This window comes from Corticium candelabrum, chromosome 7 (genome assembly GCF_963422355.1).
Source record: "Corticium candelabrum chromosome 7, ooCorCand1.1, whole genome shotgun sequence".
Lineage (NCBI taxonomy): Eukaryota > Metazoa > Porifera > Homoscleromorpha > Homosclerophorida > Plakinidae > Corticium > Corticium candelabrum.
Window position 1 is genome coordinate 6,842,230 of NC_085091.1, and position 16,700 is coordinate 6,858,929.

A 16,700-nucleotide genomic window follows, 5' to 3' on the forward strand; every position below is an offset into this window, starting at 1 on the left:
AGACAGATTTCCCCGAGACGGATTTCCTACTACACCGGGTCTCGAAAAGATACGCACACAGTCGTTTGCCAGTCTGCGACCGTCGAAGAGCTGCCGTGTTTGATGCACCTGTTCCCCGAAACGCCAGCAACGTCTTCGAAGACACGACGTTCAGCGGGACCGTCGAAATGACGACAGTCGCTACGCGTCGTGAAATCGTTAGATACGAAGCTGCCGTGTTTGATGCACCTGTTCCCCGAAACGCCAGCAACGTCTTCGAACAGACGACGTTCAGCGGGACTGTCGAAATGACGAGAGTCGGCATTCGTTATATACGGAGAACGGATTATCCGGGTAAGTATTGCACGTGACTTGCCTGTTCCGGGATTCACGTCGAAATTATAGATGCCAGGTTCGATACACCTGTTCTTCGCAACGGGACTGTCGAAATGGCTTCAACGGGATCAATAATCCAATCAACGGGATTTTTTGAAACTGGACACGTGTCGAATAGATGCCAAGTTCGATACACCTGTTCCTCGCAACGGCAGCAACGTCCAAGTCGAAATGGTTTCACCCAATCGTTAATCCAAAAATCAGCGGGCTCTAGAAACGGCAATTGTACGGGATCTAGCTATGAATGAGAATTCTGTCTGGCTGCTACTATTTAAACGGTAAAAGCACTTACACCACGGCTAATTAGTGACAGTAAACGGTTCTCTAGACAAACTGTACGTGACCTGGCTACACCCCCTCTGCCTGTTCAAGCATAAAACGCATTTTTAGATACTTTCTGCTATAACCTCTACCTACAAAGGCGACCTGTTTTTCTGTCTGTCTGTCTGTCTGTCTGTCTGTCTGTCTGTCTGTCTGTCTGTCTGTCTGTCTGTCTGTCTGTCTGTCTGTCAATGGTATTATATTTTTTATAAATCAGAACTATTACAGGCTAAATCAAATTAAGCAAAGCACGATACACTACATTACAATGACAACTAAAAAGCAAAAAACTGAACACTCTGTCTGTCTCCCGGATAACATGGATGGACATCACAAAGTGCATGGCCACCATAGAAGACGCCTAGCCTGACGCGAGGTAAAGATGTGTACAATCCATGATGACAATGTTGGTAAAGAGGAGTAGACAATATGGGTAGAGGAAGACATCACAACTGTCTGTCTGTCTGTCTGTCTGTCTGTCATTAATGCTATAATCTCTACCTATAAAGGCGACCTGTCTCTTCTCCACTTTCGTGTTATATTGGCTCTATGACAAACGTGTGTGTCAACTGCGGCACTATGAAGTGCAAGGAGAAGCACCTGGCATGTGTTGTCCCCCGGGCGAAGCCGGGTGTTGGAGCTTGTATATCTAATTTCTGAACGCAAGTATATAGTGGTGGATCTAGAGTTTGTGATGCAGCAGATGATACCACGTTTTCTGAACCGGAAGTAGTCAATAAAGAAAGCATGCTAGGTATGTGAGCATGCACAGACTTTTATTCACTAATTTATGGTTCAAAAGTGTTTCATTGCTTTTGTAGCAATAAATTATTAATTCTACGTTTTGTCGTTTTGTTGTTTCGTTGCAACAGTAAAAACTGAAGAGACATAACCGTCTATCTAGTGGCCTAAACATCCAAAGCAAACCTTTCAACAGACATGACAGACTGTGACTATCGTCTCAATTTGTCTTGTAGAAGAGCGATTGAGATATGATCGCGGATGTCCGAGTTTTTGTCTCTCAGATTTTACGTTATGCCGTAGCAACAGTAGGATAAACACTAACATCATCTCGTGTAGTAGCCAGCGGTGATGACTAATAAAGAACGTCTCAGATCTGAGGAAACTACTCGAGATCAGCTGACCGAGATTATGTCCCGTCAGTCATCCTTCGTCTTTGTTGTCTGCGAGTCTTGATGTTGACAAGACAGAAACTACAATTTAGTGAAACAAATTAGTTATGTCATTTAATAAGCCTATCGATAGAGATGACTTGCGTTTCAAACAGAGTTGTAGAAACGAGATGGCAAGCACTGACCGAGATATGATACTTTTTGACAGAGAAATAGTTGCGATGAGTTTTCACCAGCAACGTTACGACGGATGCTGACGTGACCTGCTCTACTTAGTTGCTGTCGAGTAGGACTATGACTCTAGCATAACAGCTGGATCTTGTTGCAGCTACTAGACAGAGAACGAGTTACCAAGATTAGGGATGACCGAGATTTGATCCGAGACTCTATGTATGAGAAATGTAAGTTCGACATTAGAAAGCGCTTTCCGACAGGAAATGCTATAATGAAAGCTGACCGTAGTTACCGCCGTATACGTCGATTCGCACGTAAACCTAGCAATTGTCTAGGGTTTTCCACAAGCTTTCTGTAGATAATTGTCGAACATAGCGAGGCTTCTAATCCGGGTCGTACAACAGAAGGGACGTAGTCCTATAGCCATATAATGAGCTCTGGTCTACATACATACATACATATATACACAAATACATACATACATATATATATATATATATATATATATATATATATATATATATATATATATATATATATATATGTACGGTATAATACAATATTTACGGTACAACCACGAGGTTTGTCCGTCTGCCTTTGCCAGTTTTGTCTTGTCTCTGTCCGTCTGTTGCCGTTGCCCGCTTGTGTGTTTGCATGTTTGTTGGTCTGTTGGTCTGTTTGTTTGTCTGTCCGTCTATCTGTCTTTTGCCCATATGTCTGTATGCTTGTCTGTCTTTTGCTCATTGTCTGTCTGTCTGCCTTTGCTCGTTGGTCAGTCTGTCCGTCCGTTCGTTGGTCTGTCTGTCTGTCCGATCGTTTGTCTGCTTGTCTGTCTGTCTGTCTTTTGCGCATTTGGCTGTTTATATGTGTATTTGTCTGTTGGTTGTTTGTCTGTTTGTTTGTCTGTCTGTTTGTTCGTCTGTTTTTTCACGTTTGTCTGTCGGTCTGTCGGCTTGCTTGTTTGTCTGTTTATTGGTTTTTCCGTCTGTCCGTCTGCATTTTTGCTCGTTTTCCTGTCTTTATCACTTTTTGTTTGTCGGTTAGTTTGTTTGTCTGTCTATCTTTTTGTCTTTTGCTCGTTTGTCTGTCTGCATGTTTACTGGTCTTTTCGTCTTTTTGTTTGTCTGTCAGTCCTTCTGTCTGTCTGTCCGTCTATCTGTCTTTTGCTCATTTGCTTATCTGTTTGTCTGTCTGTCTGTCTGTTTGTCTGTCCTGTCTGTCCGTCTGCCTTTGCCCGTTTTTCTGTCTGTCCGTCTGTTTGTTTGTCTGTGTGTGTAACTGCCCAATCACCCTAGCCGTCTCCAGCCCGTCCACAACCGTCTTCAGATGGACGAGTAGCGCATCATGAGCAAGCTGACGTCGCGGCAGAACGTCGTGCCGTCGCGCACCACTCCGCGTCCGCCGCATCCGAGACACACAGTGACATTGCATCCGCCGAGCGTCATCTTACACCATCCGTTGACCAGCGTGTCGATTTCTGCGACGGTAATCGCGAAGGTGAGGCCGCAAGCGCAGAATATGATACACACGCCGCTGGCGTTCGTCGTGCGCTATCAACCGTCGTCCGTTACAATCCGGGACATCGCCACCAATCCGTGTCTTTGCATCAAATCCGGGTCTCTGCCGACACCGACTATTCTCACCCCCCACGTCGCACCGATCGCCGCCATCTTTCAACGGCACGGGGCAGCCTCCGACGCTGATGAGAGAACACAACGTCAACACGTCGAAGCACCAGGCAAGTCATTGTGCGTACGACGCGGCGGCGCTGCAGGTCGTGCTACGGTACGCGAAGACGGGCGAGGAGAAGGCGGTCGTCGTCATTGCTACTGGTATCGATAGTGAAGTGCAGAGTGCGTTGAGAGTGGCGGGAAATGGAAAGACTTTGGGAACGAAGAAGGGAATGGTTGTGGTCGCTTTGGATGAGTGATGTGGTTTATCTTTGCTGGTCGTGTAGTAGACCTTTTCACAGGGCGTGGCATTAACAACGTCATCGCCTACCGCGCGCCGATCTGGTTCGCTTTTGATGCATTGGCGTTTGTTATCCGCGTGAGTCTAGAGCCAACGCAACAATTTTGCTTTTCGAACTTTAACCGGTGCGTATAGTGATGCATCGAATCAGGTGAGGCCTCATTAGGACTCGGCTCTTGTGTGTTTTGCGTGTTTTGCAGTGATGAAATATCTCTTTCTGATGTCTTTCGTGACTTTACCGCGTGATTTTGAGTGATGATTTAACATTGAGACTTTACAGACGTCAAATGCGGGTACAAACGTGCGTCCGTAGTCTATGAGGCGTGTTCTGTGTGGTACGCACGTACAAAATGGTTTGGTTTGTACCTCCTGAATACTTCCTAGAAAGTGCGGGGTTTAGGTAATGACTGACGTGAAGATGAAGTCTTTAGACAAGTCTGGTGGTACTGAGAGGTAAGAAGAGAATGCTTGATTAATATTTCATCTTGATATAATGTCCTCAGCTGTACATGACTGTCATATAAATTAACCAGTAACTCAGTGTTGCTGTACTGTGTTTTACCTTTTGGAGTTTGTAGTTGCCGTGCCATCATGGTTATTTGTGGTGTTCCTGAATGTACCAATGTATTTGCAAACGGGTAATATTTGAAGTTTCACATGGAAATTTTTGTCACATGGATAAACTATATTGCCATTTGAATGACGTTGACTGGTGGTTGCCAAGAGATACTCTACATTGAAGTCTACCACAGTCATTTAGAGAGACTTTTCTAAAAAAGACCTGTATCATTGATGCAACAGAACTATTTACAGAACGTCATTCAGATAGGGGTTTGCAATCAGCTTCCTTCTCCAGATACAAACACCACCCAGAGGCGTAGGAAGTTTGATGAGATGGGGGGGGGGGCAAAGAGTACAATCAGGTACTGCATTTTAGATATTGTTATATTAGTTGTAAATATTAGGTGGGCCTTGGGCTCGCTGCCCCCCCCCCCCCCGATTCCTACGCCTATGCCACCACACTGTGAAAGCATTGGCTGCAATATCGCCATGTGGTCATGTTATGCTTGTGTCACGACTATTTACAGAATAGATAGGGACTTACCAAGCAGTCTGGTTTCTCAATAAATTTGTGCCGGAGATCAAGTCATGGCAAACAAAAGGTTTGTTATTGCTGACATTCTCATGGACGTTGGGCATCTCTTGTGCTACCTCCTTTTCATAAAGGAGCAGGTCTGTTTACTGAGCAAGTCATTAATTAAATGCCGACAAGTGGCTTCTCTTAGAATCGACATAGAGGGGTGATCAGACGGATGACGAACCATAGCATTTTGCAATGCATAAATAACACTTAGTTCAAGCATGAATCTTTCATATAAGGTATTTACTGTTTGTTCATATCTAACAAATTTGCATCCACCTCTTGTATAGAGAATGTTGCCACGGGTCAGTGTGCATTGCAATTACAACTTCAAACCATATTTCATGTCAACCAGCTTCCTAGATTTAATTCTTGAACGGTAAATTAGTAGTAATTAGTGTCATTGATATCAATTTTAGTTTGTAAAGGTCAATATATATTGGCTCTTGTTATCATTCTGTACTCTTGTGTGTAATGCTCCAGGATACACTACCACTTGCTGTTCAATTTCATTTTCATTGTGTACACCATTTTTAATAGTAATACTCAATTATATTACTACAACATTAATTAATTGTATTAATTAACAGAACTTTATCTACTTGCTACCTAACGTCCTTTCATTCCCTAAACGCCGCACGTTCCAGGAAGTATTCAGGAGGTACAAACCAAACCATTTGGTAAGTGCGTACCACACAGACCACGCATCTTATATTACGTACGCACGTTTGTACCCGCATTAGACGTCTGTCAAGACTCAATGTTACATCATCACTCAAAATGACGCGGTAGAATCACGAAAAAGATTAGAAAGAGGTTGTTCATCACTGCAAAACATGCAAAACACACAAAAGCCGAGTCCTAATAAGGCCTCACCTGATTCGCTGCATCGCTATACGCACCGGTTAAAGTTCGAAAAGAAAAATTGCTGCTTTGGCTCTAGACTCACGCGGTTAACAAACGCCAATGCATCAAAAGCGAACCAGATCGGCGCGCGGTAGGCGATGACGTCGACAGTGCCACGCCCTGTGAAAAGGGCTATTACTGAGAGAATTTGTCGAACACTTGAATTAGACAATTGTTGTGCATGCAGTGATATAAACGTTGCGTTGTGCCTGGGCACGATTATTAATGTGTAAACAACACAGTGCGTGCAGTTGACGGTATGAAGAACAACGAGATGGATATTAAGCAAGTAAATTGCAGTCGCACTCGCAAGCGTCATTTAGCTAGACAGAATCTAGGAAAGACTCGATTAGCTCGATTATATAAACCTTTTAATTAAAACATTTATTGACTGCGCTTTAGTTATCGCAATAACAGCCGCACACTTTATTTTACGGCCTGTTCATGCACGCCGCGCAGCTCTACGGTGGCGCTGCCACGTGGTCGTATCGTGAATATGCCGACGGTGTTGCGAACATGCCGACGGTGCAGCGGCGCGTTGATAGAATCCGCGGTTCTATTCGAGCGGCCTGGCGAAAGTTATACGTCTCCGTAAGCAGACCAATCAGACAATACTTAAACCACCACGTGATTTTCAGGAGGCACAGTACGTACAGTTACATTTTTACTGATATCAATCTTGCAGCTCGTGCACCGCGACATTGGGTGCATCGTGAAAAGAGCAACGCGGCGCCCTTGCCGTTGTGCCGCGGCACCGTCACCGTTAACCTGCGCGGCATGCATCGTGACCTGGCCATCTAAATATAAGACGGCAGAGGAGAAGGCGGTCGTCGGCATTGCGACTTGTGTCGATAGTGAAGTGCAGAGTGCGTTGAGAGTGGCGCAAAAGGGAAAAAGTTCAGACTGAGAGGGAAAGGTCGTGCATGGTCACTGTAGATTGAGCGATATGAAGCACTCACCAGTGGCGTTTCGAAAGGGTTTGTGAGCATGAAGAGGCCTGTCTGCCCTGTAAAAGCCATGGGTGAAAATGTTTCTTTTGTTTTTGGAGTGCTCAAGGTACGTATACAGGTGCTCCTGGATTAGTTAATTAATAAGGACTAGTAAATGCTCGGTTAGCATTGTGTTTGGCGAGCTATGGTGCTCTGTCTTTACCAATTCGGGTAACAATGGTTACGTTAGGTAGCAATAGTTTCTGTCAAACAAACGCTGGAACTTAGGAAACATACTTTCAGTTGCTCTTCTAAAGTCTTTTGCGTTCAATTATCCGATTCAGACGTTCAATTATCCTTTGCTTACGGCTGTTGTGCAACTAAATGACTTACATAGTCTGCGGTTGGGCAGCTGCTCAAATATCATCATTTTTCAGTTGTCTAGACTCAATAATTTGTAATTAATCTTGACTTTAGCATGAATGTTTAGCGTGTGTTGTACAATAATTTCCTTTGCACTAATCTTGGTGTCCCACGTTTCCACGAAGGTCTAACTAAGCTGTTATGAGAGAACTAAATCTACATATCTAGGAAGCCTACAACAACGCTTTGCTGCGTCAATCGTGCGTGGTGTAATCCGCGTACTTTGTAAATCGCGCTTCTTGCGTGATACCATGCATGCAACAGTCGATCATGCGTCGTAGCGGGTTTTTAGCTTATCAAGGGCTCGAATTTTACTACTTCGCCTTCCCATCTTTCTTGAATCAATCATTTATTGTTCAGCTGAAACGTGAGTGAGCATTCTAGAAAGACGTCATGAAAGAAATGTGTAAATAAAATAATTATTTCTATATTTAGTACTTCTAATTAGGACAGAACATTGGATAATCGAATGCCCCAATCGGATAACTGAACGCCCAATTCGGATAATTGCTTGCCTCAATTATTTAACTGAACGCCGAGTTCGGATAATTGAACGCAAAATACTATAGTTGTCTTCGATTCTTCGTTCACGCTTCAATCGTCTCACTCGTTTACTGAGATAGTCGTGTAATAATGGTCGCGTAGTCACGTGACAATGGTTGCGTAGCAATATTTTCTGTCAAAGTAACGCGCGGAAACTCTATAAACAAACTTTTCTCTTCTTTTAGCTTTTCCTTTTCATTCCGTTTGTCACGCATCAGTCTCCTTTGCGCTTTAGTCGCATAAGGGAGCAAAATCGAGAGTCGTTTGACTCTTCTCGCCAACAAATTACAATTGAGCCGACCCCTGGAAAAGAGTCCCTTGCTTACATTTTTGCGCATATGTTACGAAGTCAAAATTGCATTCATCTGGCATCATCGTTTTGTCGATACGTCTTTGAGTTTTGCCGTAAATCCATATGACAAGTGCTGACGCATGTATATATATATATATATATATATATATATATATATATATATATATATATATATAAATATATAAATATATAAATACTAGTAAATGCTCGGTTAGCATTGTGTTTGGCGAGCGATGGTGTCTTGTCTTTGTATCAAACAAACGCGGGAACTCAGCTGCAGGAAACAGACTGTCAGTTGCTCTTCTTCTAGTTTCTTCAATTCTTCGTTCACGCTTCAATCGTATCACTCGGTTACTTAGCTAGTCGCATAACAATGGTCGCGTAGTCGCGTAACAATGGTTGGGTACAGCAACAAGGTCGGTCAAACTAACGCGCGGAAACTCAGAAAACAGACTTTTCTCTTCTTCTAGCTTTATATTTCCATTCCTTTTGTCACATGTAAGTCTTATTTTCTTCTTAGTGGCGTGAGGGAGCAAAATAGAGAGTCATTTCGCTCTTCTAGCCAAGAAATTATAATTAAATCAACCCCTCGAAAGGGAACCCTTGATTCAATTTTTAGCGTATATGTTACGGAGTCAAAATTGCATTCATCTGGCATCGTCATTTCGTCGATCTGTCTTTCCGTTTTGCCGTAAATCCATATGACAAGTGTTGACGTACGTATATAAATATTTAAATATATAAATATATAAATATATAAATATATACATAAAATGTATCTTGATCTCAATTGACACGACAAGAGAGAGGGTTGATCCGCTCGCCAATAATATATCTCGAGCTCAATTGACATGACAAGAGAGAGGCTCGCTTCGCTCGCCAATAAATCAACATTTATTATTCTAATGACCAATATATTTTTATTTCATGGCACTCGATACAGCTGGCTTTAATTAAGTAAGTACTTTTTAGTTTTATAGATGGATTTGATGTACCAGGGGTACATACTAAATACTAAATTAATAGCTCGTGCTGACGCAACTTCCCAGGCAATCGACAGATCAACAAGCATCAGTTGGTGCAATATGCACAAAAAGCAAGTTGCTGAGGCTCTCCTCAGTCTTGCGTCATCTACCTTCTCAGAAATGTTTTGATTCGACGAAGGGAGACGCCTTTCTCCCCACCACATCAATTGCAAAAGCGGTCTGGCACCGCGAGGCTAAAGAATTCCCAGCATTGATTGATATTAATAAATTTAATGACTTTAGCAGGAAGGAAATTGGCTGACAATGATAGAAATGCTTTACGTGTTATCCTTTGTCTTGGTCGTTTGCATTGGATTATTTCTATCCCCTTGGGCTAGAAAATTTGTGATGAAAGTGAGTCGTAATGAGACAACGTCGTTGCTCTGGTCACCACGCGCTTGTGAAGATGTCTTCAATGACGCGTATACGGTAGACATCGACGAATTTCCAGCCACCGACGACGACTACGTCTGTGTATCTAATTTGATCATCAAGGGTTTGAAGAGCTTGAAATGTCGAGAGGAGGAGGAATGCAAACTCGTGTCTATTTTTGGACCTGCAAGGCAAGGAAAGTCGTTTCTCCTTAGCCAGCTACGAGGATCACAACTCTTCGCAGAGCAAGACAAAACGCCAGGAATATACGTAAGTCGTCCTTGTTACACTGACGAATTACCATTATGCAATAGCCCCAGAAGACGTCATTCACGTGATTTCGTGGTTGCCTTTGCTGATACGGTAGGTCTGTATCGTGATGTGGTTCATGATGCGCGTGTAGTAGCACCACTTATTGGTCTGAGCAAAGTGGTTATTTTCAATTGGCTTGGAGGCTTCCAGAAGAATAAAGTTTTTCACCATCTTAGGAAATTTCTCACTAAGTTTACTGCAATGATACCCAGTCTTCAACACAGACGTGTCCGTTACCTTCATATTGTTTTGAGAGACGCAAATGTGACGTCAGAAGAGGAGAACGCGATTATGTATGAGCGACTATTTCTACGTGAGCCTGAATACGGCAACAGCGCAACAGAAAGAAATTGTATACGAGAAAGGATTAATAATTTGTTTAGTGAAGTCAATGTTTGGTGTATACCCAGGCCTAACAAACCGATCAGACGCAACATCTCAGATGGAACTTCAGAGGGTTTCAAGACGCATGTCGACAGACTGCGGGCAGCAATAGTGCAGCAGTTGTCACAGGCATCTGCACGAGCAGCATCCATCACGTGTCGACAAGTTGCAGAGATGCTGCCTCTGTCGTATCTTCCTTCAGAAGCGTGCTCCTTTTGGGCAGCTAAAGGCGCAATAGTTTCGTTACAAAACGAACTTTTCGACTTCTCTCAGAATCTCAGAGACAGATTTCCTATTTCACAGGCGCAACTGAAAGTAGAGTTTGAGACTGAAGTTGAACGGCTAAAAGACCTATATATACTGAATGATTACGCTTCTCTGTTTAATAATGACGTAACGGCAGTAACGGAAGCAGCCGATCGGCTTTGTCAAATGTATTATCAGCAAGCCATTTGCAGCAACGAAACACTTCCACTGAAACAGATTAAGACTACAACCGAGTTAGAATCACCAATCAACGAGATGTCGGAAGGTATATAGTGTGCTAAATATCTGTGTGGCCAGTTTGATTTTAGTTAATGTGTACTCATACGTTTGCAATTGCTAGATATAGGTCAGTGGAGTAGACAGACAAGTATTACTCAGAGGCGCCAGCAAACGAACACGCAACTATTGCAAGATTGTACATATTTTCAAAGCTACCCAAACTACTCCGAACGTTCATCGGCTGAGCAGGAAGATGAATTGCGCCGTTTCAAGACACAGCTAAAAGTCCTTCGAGATCAAAACGCAAAATTAGAACTAAAGAACACAAATCTTGAAAGCCAACACGAACGTCTCGTCAAGGAAGTACGAGCCTTTCAAAACCAAAATGACCTTCTTTCTATTGACGTTGATAGACTAACAGTAAATTTTGATTCACTGGAACGGCACGCTGAGACCACCAAGGATCAATAGCTGTTACGTCTCAATGAAGAAATGCAAATAAATAAAACAATTCAAGAACATTTTGAAAAGGAGAAAAGAGCAGATTTAGAATCTCATCGGAGAACAGTCAAAGACTTGCAAGAAGAACGAGCGATCTTGCAGAAGAACAGTAAGGATCTAGCTAAACGGCTACAAGGGCAAGAAGCTGCAAACGACAAATTACAGAATGACAACGACGTGTTAGAGAAAGAAAAAGAAGAGTTAGACGTTGAGATAGTTACATTGAAGCAACAAATGGAAAGTAAGATATCAACGTTAGACAATCTTATACTGGTTTAGGTAAATATTTGTATTTTAGAGGGCCACCTGGCTCATTGGCATTGGCAAAACGATCGACGCCAATGGCAAATTTACGAAGACCATACGGCAGTTCAATTAGAAACAGTTTATACAGAACAAACTGAAACAATTACACTGCAAATCGGCAAGCGTTATCATTACGAATTCGATCTTCGGGTAATGGCAGATATGAAACAAAGAAATCTAGACACAGGAAAAGTGCGAAAGATAACGAGAACAGAATGGTCTTTTTCAGGTAGGACAATGTACATACGTACTAAACTTGTGTTAGTCAGTATACAAAAAGTAGTGTGCTTGTACGTATAGGTTGCCCTGATACGTGGGAAAGACAAAGCAATGATTTCCATCTTTCTACAGTAGGTACAACGACTGTTGAGTAATAGGACATCCAAACTCGTTTTGACAGAACTATGCCAGGTTTCAAAATCAAGAAGATTGAACGAATTCAGCGTTTTTATCTCTGGCACGAGTACCAACTTGCCAAACACCGAATGGCCATGAAGAACGAAGGAGAAGTCAACGAAATGGAGTTGTTTCACGGGACAAATCAAACAGATCCGTCACAAATTTATAAGAGTCCGGTTGGATTTGATATAAAGTACGCTGATTCGCGAGGCCGGTGGGGTACCGCCATCTACTTCGCCAGAAAAGCTTCGTATTCCCATAGATACTGTTATGCCAAAGACGAATCTGGCAACCGTCTACAAATGTTTTTAGCAAAGGTTCTAACCGGTATTTGTGACGACGATGCTCCAAATCGGTTAGTAGGTCGAGAGCTAAGGCGGCCGTATTTTCGACCGGATCCGCCAGCTGCTTGGACCAGAGACGATGCGTGTGATCGCAGATATGATTCGCTAAGCGGAGTGACCAGCGTAGTGACCAGAGGAATGACCAGGCGAGTGACCAGCGAAGTTTGGTCGAGAGTTTATGCCATTTTCGATAACTTTCATGCATATCCGTATTATTTGATTACATACGCTCCTCGCAAAATTTATGTAGCGAAAACAATGGTGTAGTGCTTTCAGTTGCACTGTTTTTCGTAATTGCAATGACACTGCTGTTTACCGTAATTTGCTTATGATATTAAAATTTCTAATTTTGCTGAATACAAGTGATCAAAGCACATGTTAGTGGTTATTTGTATTCATATCATCTATATATATAAATGAGACGTCTGTTTGTATGTCTGTGTGTCCGTCTGTTGGAGCGTTTCTCAAAGACGGCGAGTCCGATCTCGGCTGAATTTGGCTCGCGCACGCCGAATTCATTGAAATCAAAAGTGAGACTGTGTTTGTCTTCCTGACTTCTCTCACGACGACGCCATTTCCCACCGATCGCACTCGCTTTCACTCGCGGGCGAATATCTTCGGAACGGCGCATCATATCTTCACCGAATTTAGACTGCCCGTTCCTGACGGCAGACGGTACGCGCTAAGCGTGTCGTTTATTGCGTGCGACGGTGGAAAACGTAAGATATTTTTGCTGATATCCGGGTCTTGAAAAAATACGCCCACAGTCGTTTGCCAGTCTACGACCGTCGAAGAGCTGCCGTGTTTAATGCACCTGTTCCCCGAAACGCCAGCAACGTCTTCGAAGAGACGCCGTTCAACGGGACTGTCGAAATGGCGAGAGTCGGCATTCTTCATATACGGGGGAACGAATTATCCGGGTAAGTATTGCACGTGACTTGCACGTTACGGGATTCACGTCGAAATTATAGATGCCAGGTTCGATACACCTGTTCTCCGCAACGGGACTGTCGAAATGGCTTCAACGGGATCAATAATCCAATCAACGAGATTTTTTGAAACTGGACACGTGTCGAAAAGATGCCAAGTTCGATACACCTGTTCTTCGCAACGGCAGGAACGTCCAAGTCGAAATGCCTTCAACCAATCACTAATCCAATCAACACGATTTTTGGAAACGGCAATTGAACGGGATATGACTATGAATGAGAATTCTGTCTGGCTGCTATTAAACGGTAAAAGCACTTACACCACCGCTAATTAGTGACATTAAACGGTTACTGACAAAACATTACAGTCTACTGCGCCAAAACATTACAGTCTACTAGCTGCGCAATATCCGGGAGTGCTATACGATTGCAAATGTATACGCGACATTTTTTGTTGTGTTTACAATGCCTCCGAAGAGACGAACTGGCTGGCAAACAGTGTCTGCAAATCAATAATTTGTGTGATTAAACTATTATCCGGGCGAAGCCGGGCATTGGAGCTCGTTTTTAAATAATTGGTGAGACTGTAATAGTACTGATACATGTAAATATATGTACCATATTAACACGCAGACAGACAGATAAGCAAACAGACAGACCGACAGACAAGCAAACAGACAGAGAGACAGACAAGTTGTCAAAGTACAACGGAGAACTAGTACAACTAAATCTATATATATATAGATTATTGATTCAATTAATTTAATAAAAGTTATACAAATTATATATATATTTACTAAATATTGGAATCTTTTCTTCTTACTTAACTTGCACAGTAAAGAACGTCGCTTATGTCGATAGATAAAATTTTGAAACGGTACTTCTTCACCTAGAGTATTGAAAAAGTTTGGTTTCGTCACGTGCGCATGAGTTTCCTAACTAAGTGCGACATAATTCGCACTCCTTTCACCTTCAATTCAATTCAGTCTTCTATGCCCTTCGAACATTATATAACAGCTCTTTGCGTAACTATATGTTTTTAAATTCCGTAATTGCAAAGCATTGCCCAGATAAGCTACCTGACGTCTAGGCTCGAGTGTCCAGCCAGTCATCTCCCCCCGCAGCGGAGAAAGACGGCTGGAGACATTTGCCACCCAAACAAACCGCCGACTCTCTTTCCTCTAATCAAAGTGCCGTTCAATGTTTGTGCATCCTCGATAGGGATGCACGTCTCTATTGCCTCTTTGCTAATGAAATTTCGCTCTGACGCAAGTACGTGTACTCTCGACACGTGCCATCCAAGTCTACGAACAACATGTCGACTCTTTCCAGCTCTTCTCGTTGTCTGTCCCTCGTTCTAAGATCGCTAGACTCAAAGTTTACCACAGAGGCCGACCAAAGATCGACCGCAATGTATGCAAATCATAGCTCTGCACGTCGCCCTGCGTTGAGTGCAAATACCACGCTTTGTAGATGGTCTACTCGTTCAATGCATGCAACGTACGACACCTTGAGGGACTAGAAGTTGTTTTGCATGCGCTGCCTAGTCCTCCAAGTACGAAAAGGAAGACAAAGAGAAGATGACATGCAGGTGTAGCTCACACCCTAACGAAATGTGATATCAGACTATAAAAGTAATTGACTACTCAGTTACAAAGCCATTAGTAGAGAGCCAATAGCGACAGGCATTGCTATCAGCAGTTATCGTAAGTACACGTGCATGCACAAGCACTAACCAAACGTGTAAGATGTTGATTGGATGATAGAGAGGCAGCGGTTTCCTTTGAGTGGTGAACGTCTCCAGCCGGTCTTTCTCCGCCGCGGGTGGAGATGACCGGCTGGACACTCGAGCCTACCTGACGTCCAACTAGTGTATAATTTAATAAGGTTAGAACAAAGTAGTACCAGCTGTCTCAGTTTTGTCTGTGTCTCTAGTGTTGTATGTGAAGTTCAGGCCGGTGTCATAGGGAATTTGGTATCCCCGAACCATATTCACTGGGGAATTTGGTATCCCCGAACCATATTCACTGGGGAATTTGGTATCCCTTCGAGACATTTTGCATCCCCGAACCGTAAATCCTAGGGAATTCGGAATCCCAGGAAATTTGGCATCCCCGAGTCGCATTTGCTAGGGAATTTGGCATGCCCGAGCGGTATTTTCTAGAGAATTTGACATCCCAAGCCATATTTACTAGGGAATTTGGCATCCCCCGAGCATATTTCCTAGGGAATTTGGCATCCCTCGAGCCGTATTTGTTTAGAGAATTTGACATTCCTGCGCCGTACTTATTATGATTTCGCACATCTAAAAATGTGACATTCTAAACTCTATTTTACAGTCTGCGTGTTGTGCTAAATTTCTAACAAACTGACATGTTACAAATTGCGTGTTTGTGGTCTAATTAAATTTGCGACTGAAAACTTCTATTTTAGTTAACTTCGTTAAAGCTAGTGACTCTATATCGTCTACTGTAGTTACAGCGTTTTTACAAACAGCCCACTTCGAGAAGTAGTCTATCAATGTCACGCAATACCGATTGCCGCTGCTGCTAACTGGAAATTCAATCAGGTCAATCCCAACCTTTTTCCAAGTGTCTGTCACAGACATAGGATGCAGAGATGGCGCTGGTTTGTCAAACTTTCTCTTGGATCTTTGACATACTTCACAATGTTTTATCTATTGAAACAGTTAGCAAAGTAATCTACATGTAAGTAGTAATCACTAAATCATTCTGATATATCTTTTTATATATTTTTCCAATAGTATCTTGCCGTGATTTTGTCAAAAGTTCTGTCTCTTCCGAAGCGACACCCACCAACTTTGTCATCGTGACATTCTTCCAATTTTCTCAACTTGGTTGTTTTGTCGGAAATAACCTTAGCAAGTAGAAAAATGTTGCAGAGAAATAGTTTATGTACTTCGCGTCACACCTGTCTAAGTCTTGGCTCCTCAGTTTTAGGAATATCTTTGTAGTGAAGAACACCAGAAAGCAACTCAAACTTTTTGAATCGTTTTCGAATTGCCCTTTCCCTGCTTTGCTTGATGCAGCCGGATAGTGACCATCTGACAAGTAGGCGAAGACTTCTTTCTACATTTTCGTCTCGGCACTCTCGTTTGCAATATCGCCGACATGAGTCTTCTCCATCGTGTGTTCAGAGCTACAATTTATTAGCCGTCCATTGCTATGCATGGCTATTTAAATATATGTGCGTTGGGTCGTAATGCTTCATGTAGCTAAATGATCAGTCGGCTGACGAACCACCCGTGAACTTCCAATACGTCATAGCGAGGCGACGATATACGGTCATGTGCTTGTGAAACAGAGTCCACGACCTCCTGGTGATGTCATTCTAACACCAGACATAATTTAACCTAAATGATGACGCAAAGATCAACATACAGCCTACGCACA

The 16,700-nt window shown here is 42.9% G+C and overlaps 1 protein-coding gene across 1 annotated transcript; it reads left to right on the plus strand.

The window, feature by feature from the left end:
* Positions 1–10,621: 10,621 nt before the first annotated feature.
* LOC134182563 (probable poly [ADP-ribose] polymerase DDB_G0278045) lies at positions 10,622–12,779 on the plus strand. Its single transcript, XM_062649984.1, has 4 exons — positions 10,622–10,854; positions 10,930–11,550; positions 11,608–11,844; positions 11,916–12,779. Exon 4 carries the CDS (start codon positions 12,020–12,022, stop codon positions 12,623–12,625), a length of 606 nt encoding a protein of 201 aa, XP_062505968.1. The 5' UTR covers positions 10,622–10,854; positions 10,930–11,550; positions 11,608–11,844; positions 11,916–12,019; the 3' UTR covers positions 12,626–12,779.
* The last annotated feature ends 3,921 nt before the right edge of the window (positions 12,780–16,700 follow it).

Excerpts from the sequence above, each read along its gene's own strand:
- LOC134182563 (XM_062649984.1), top strand. The coding sequence starts at position 12,020 with ATGCCAGGTTTCAAAATCAAGAAGATTGAACGAATTCAGCGTTTTTAT.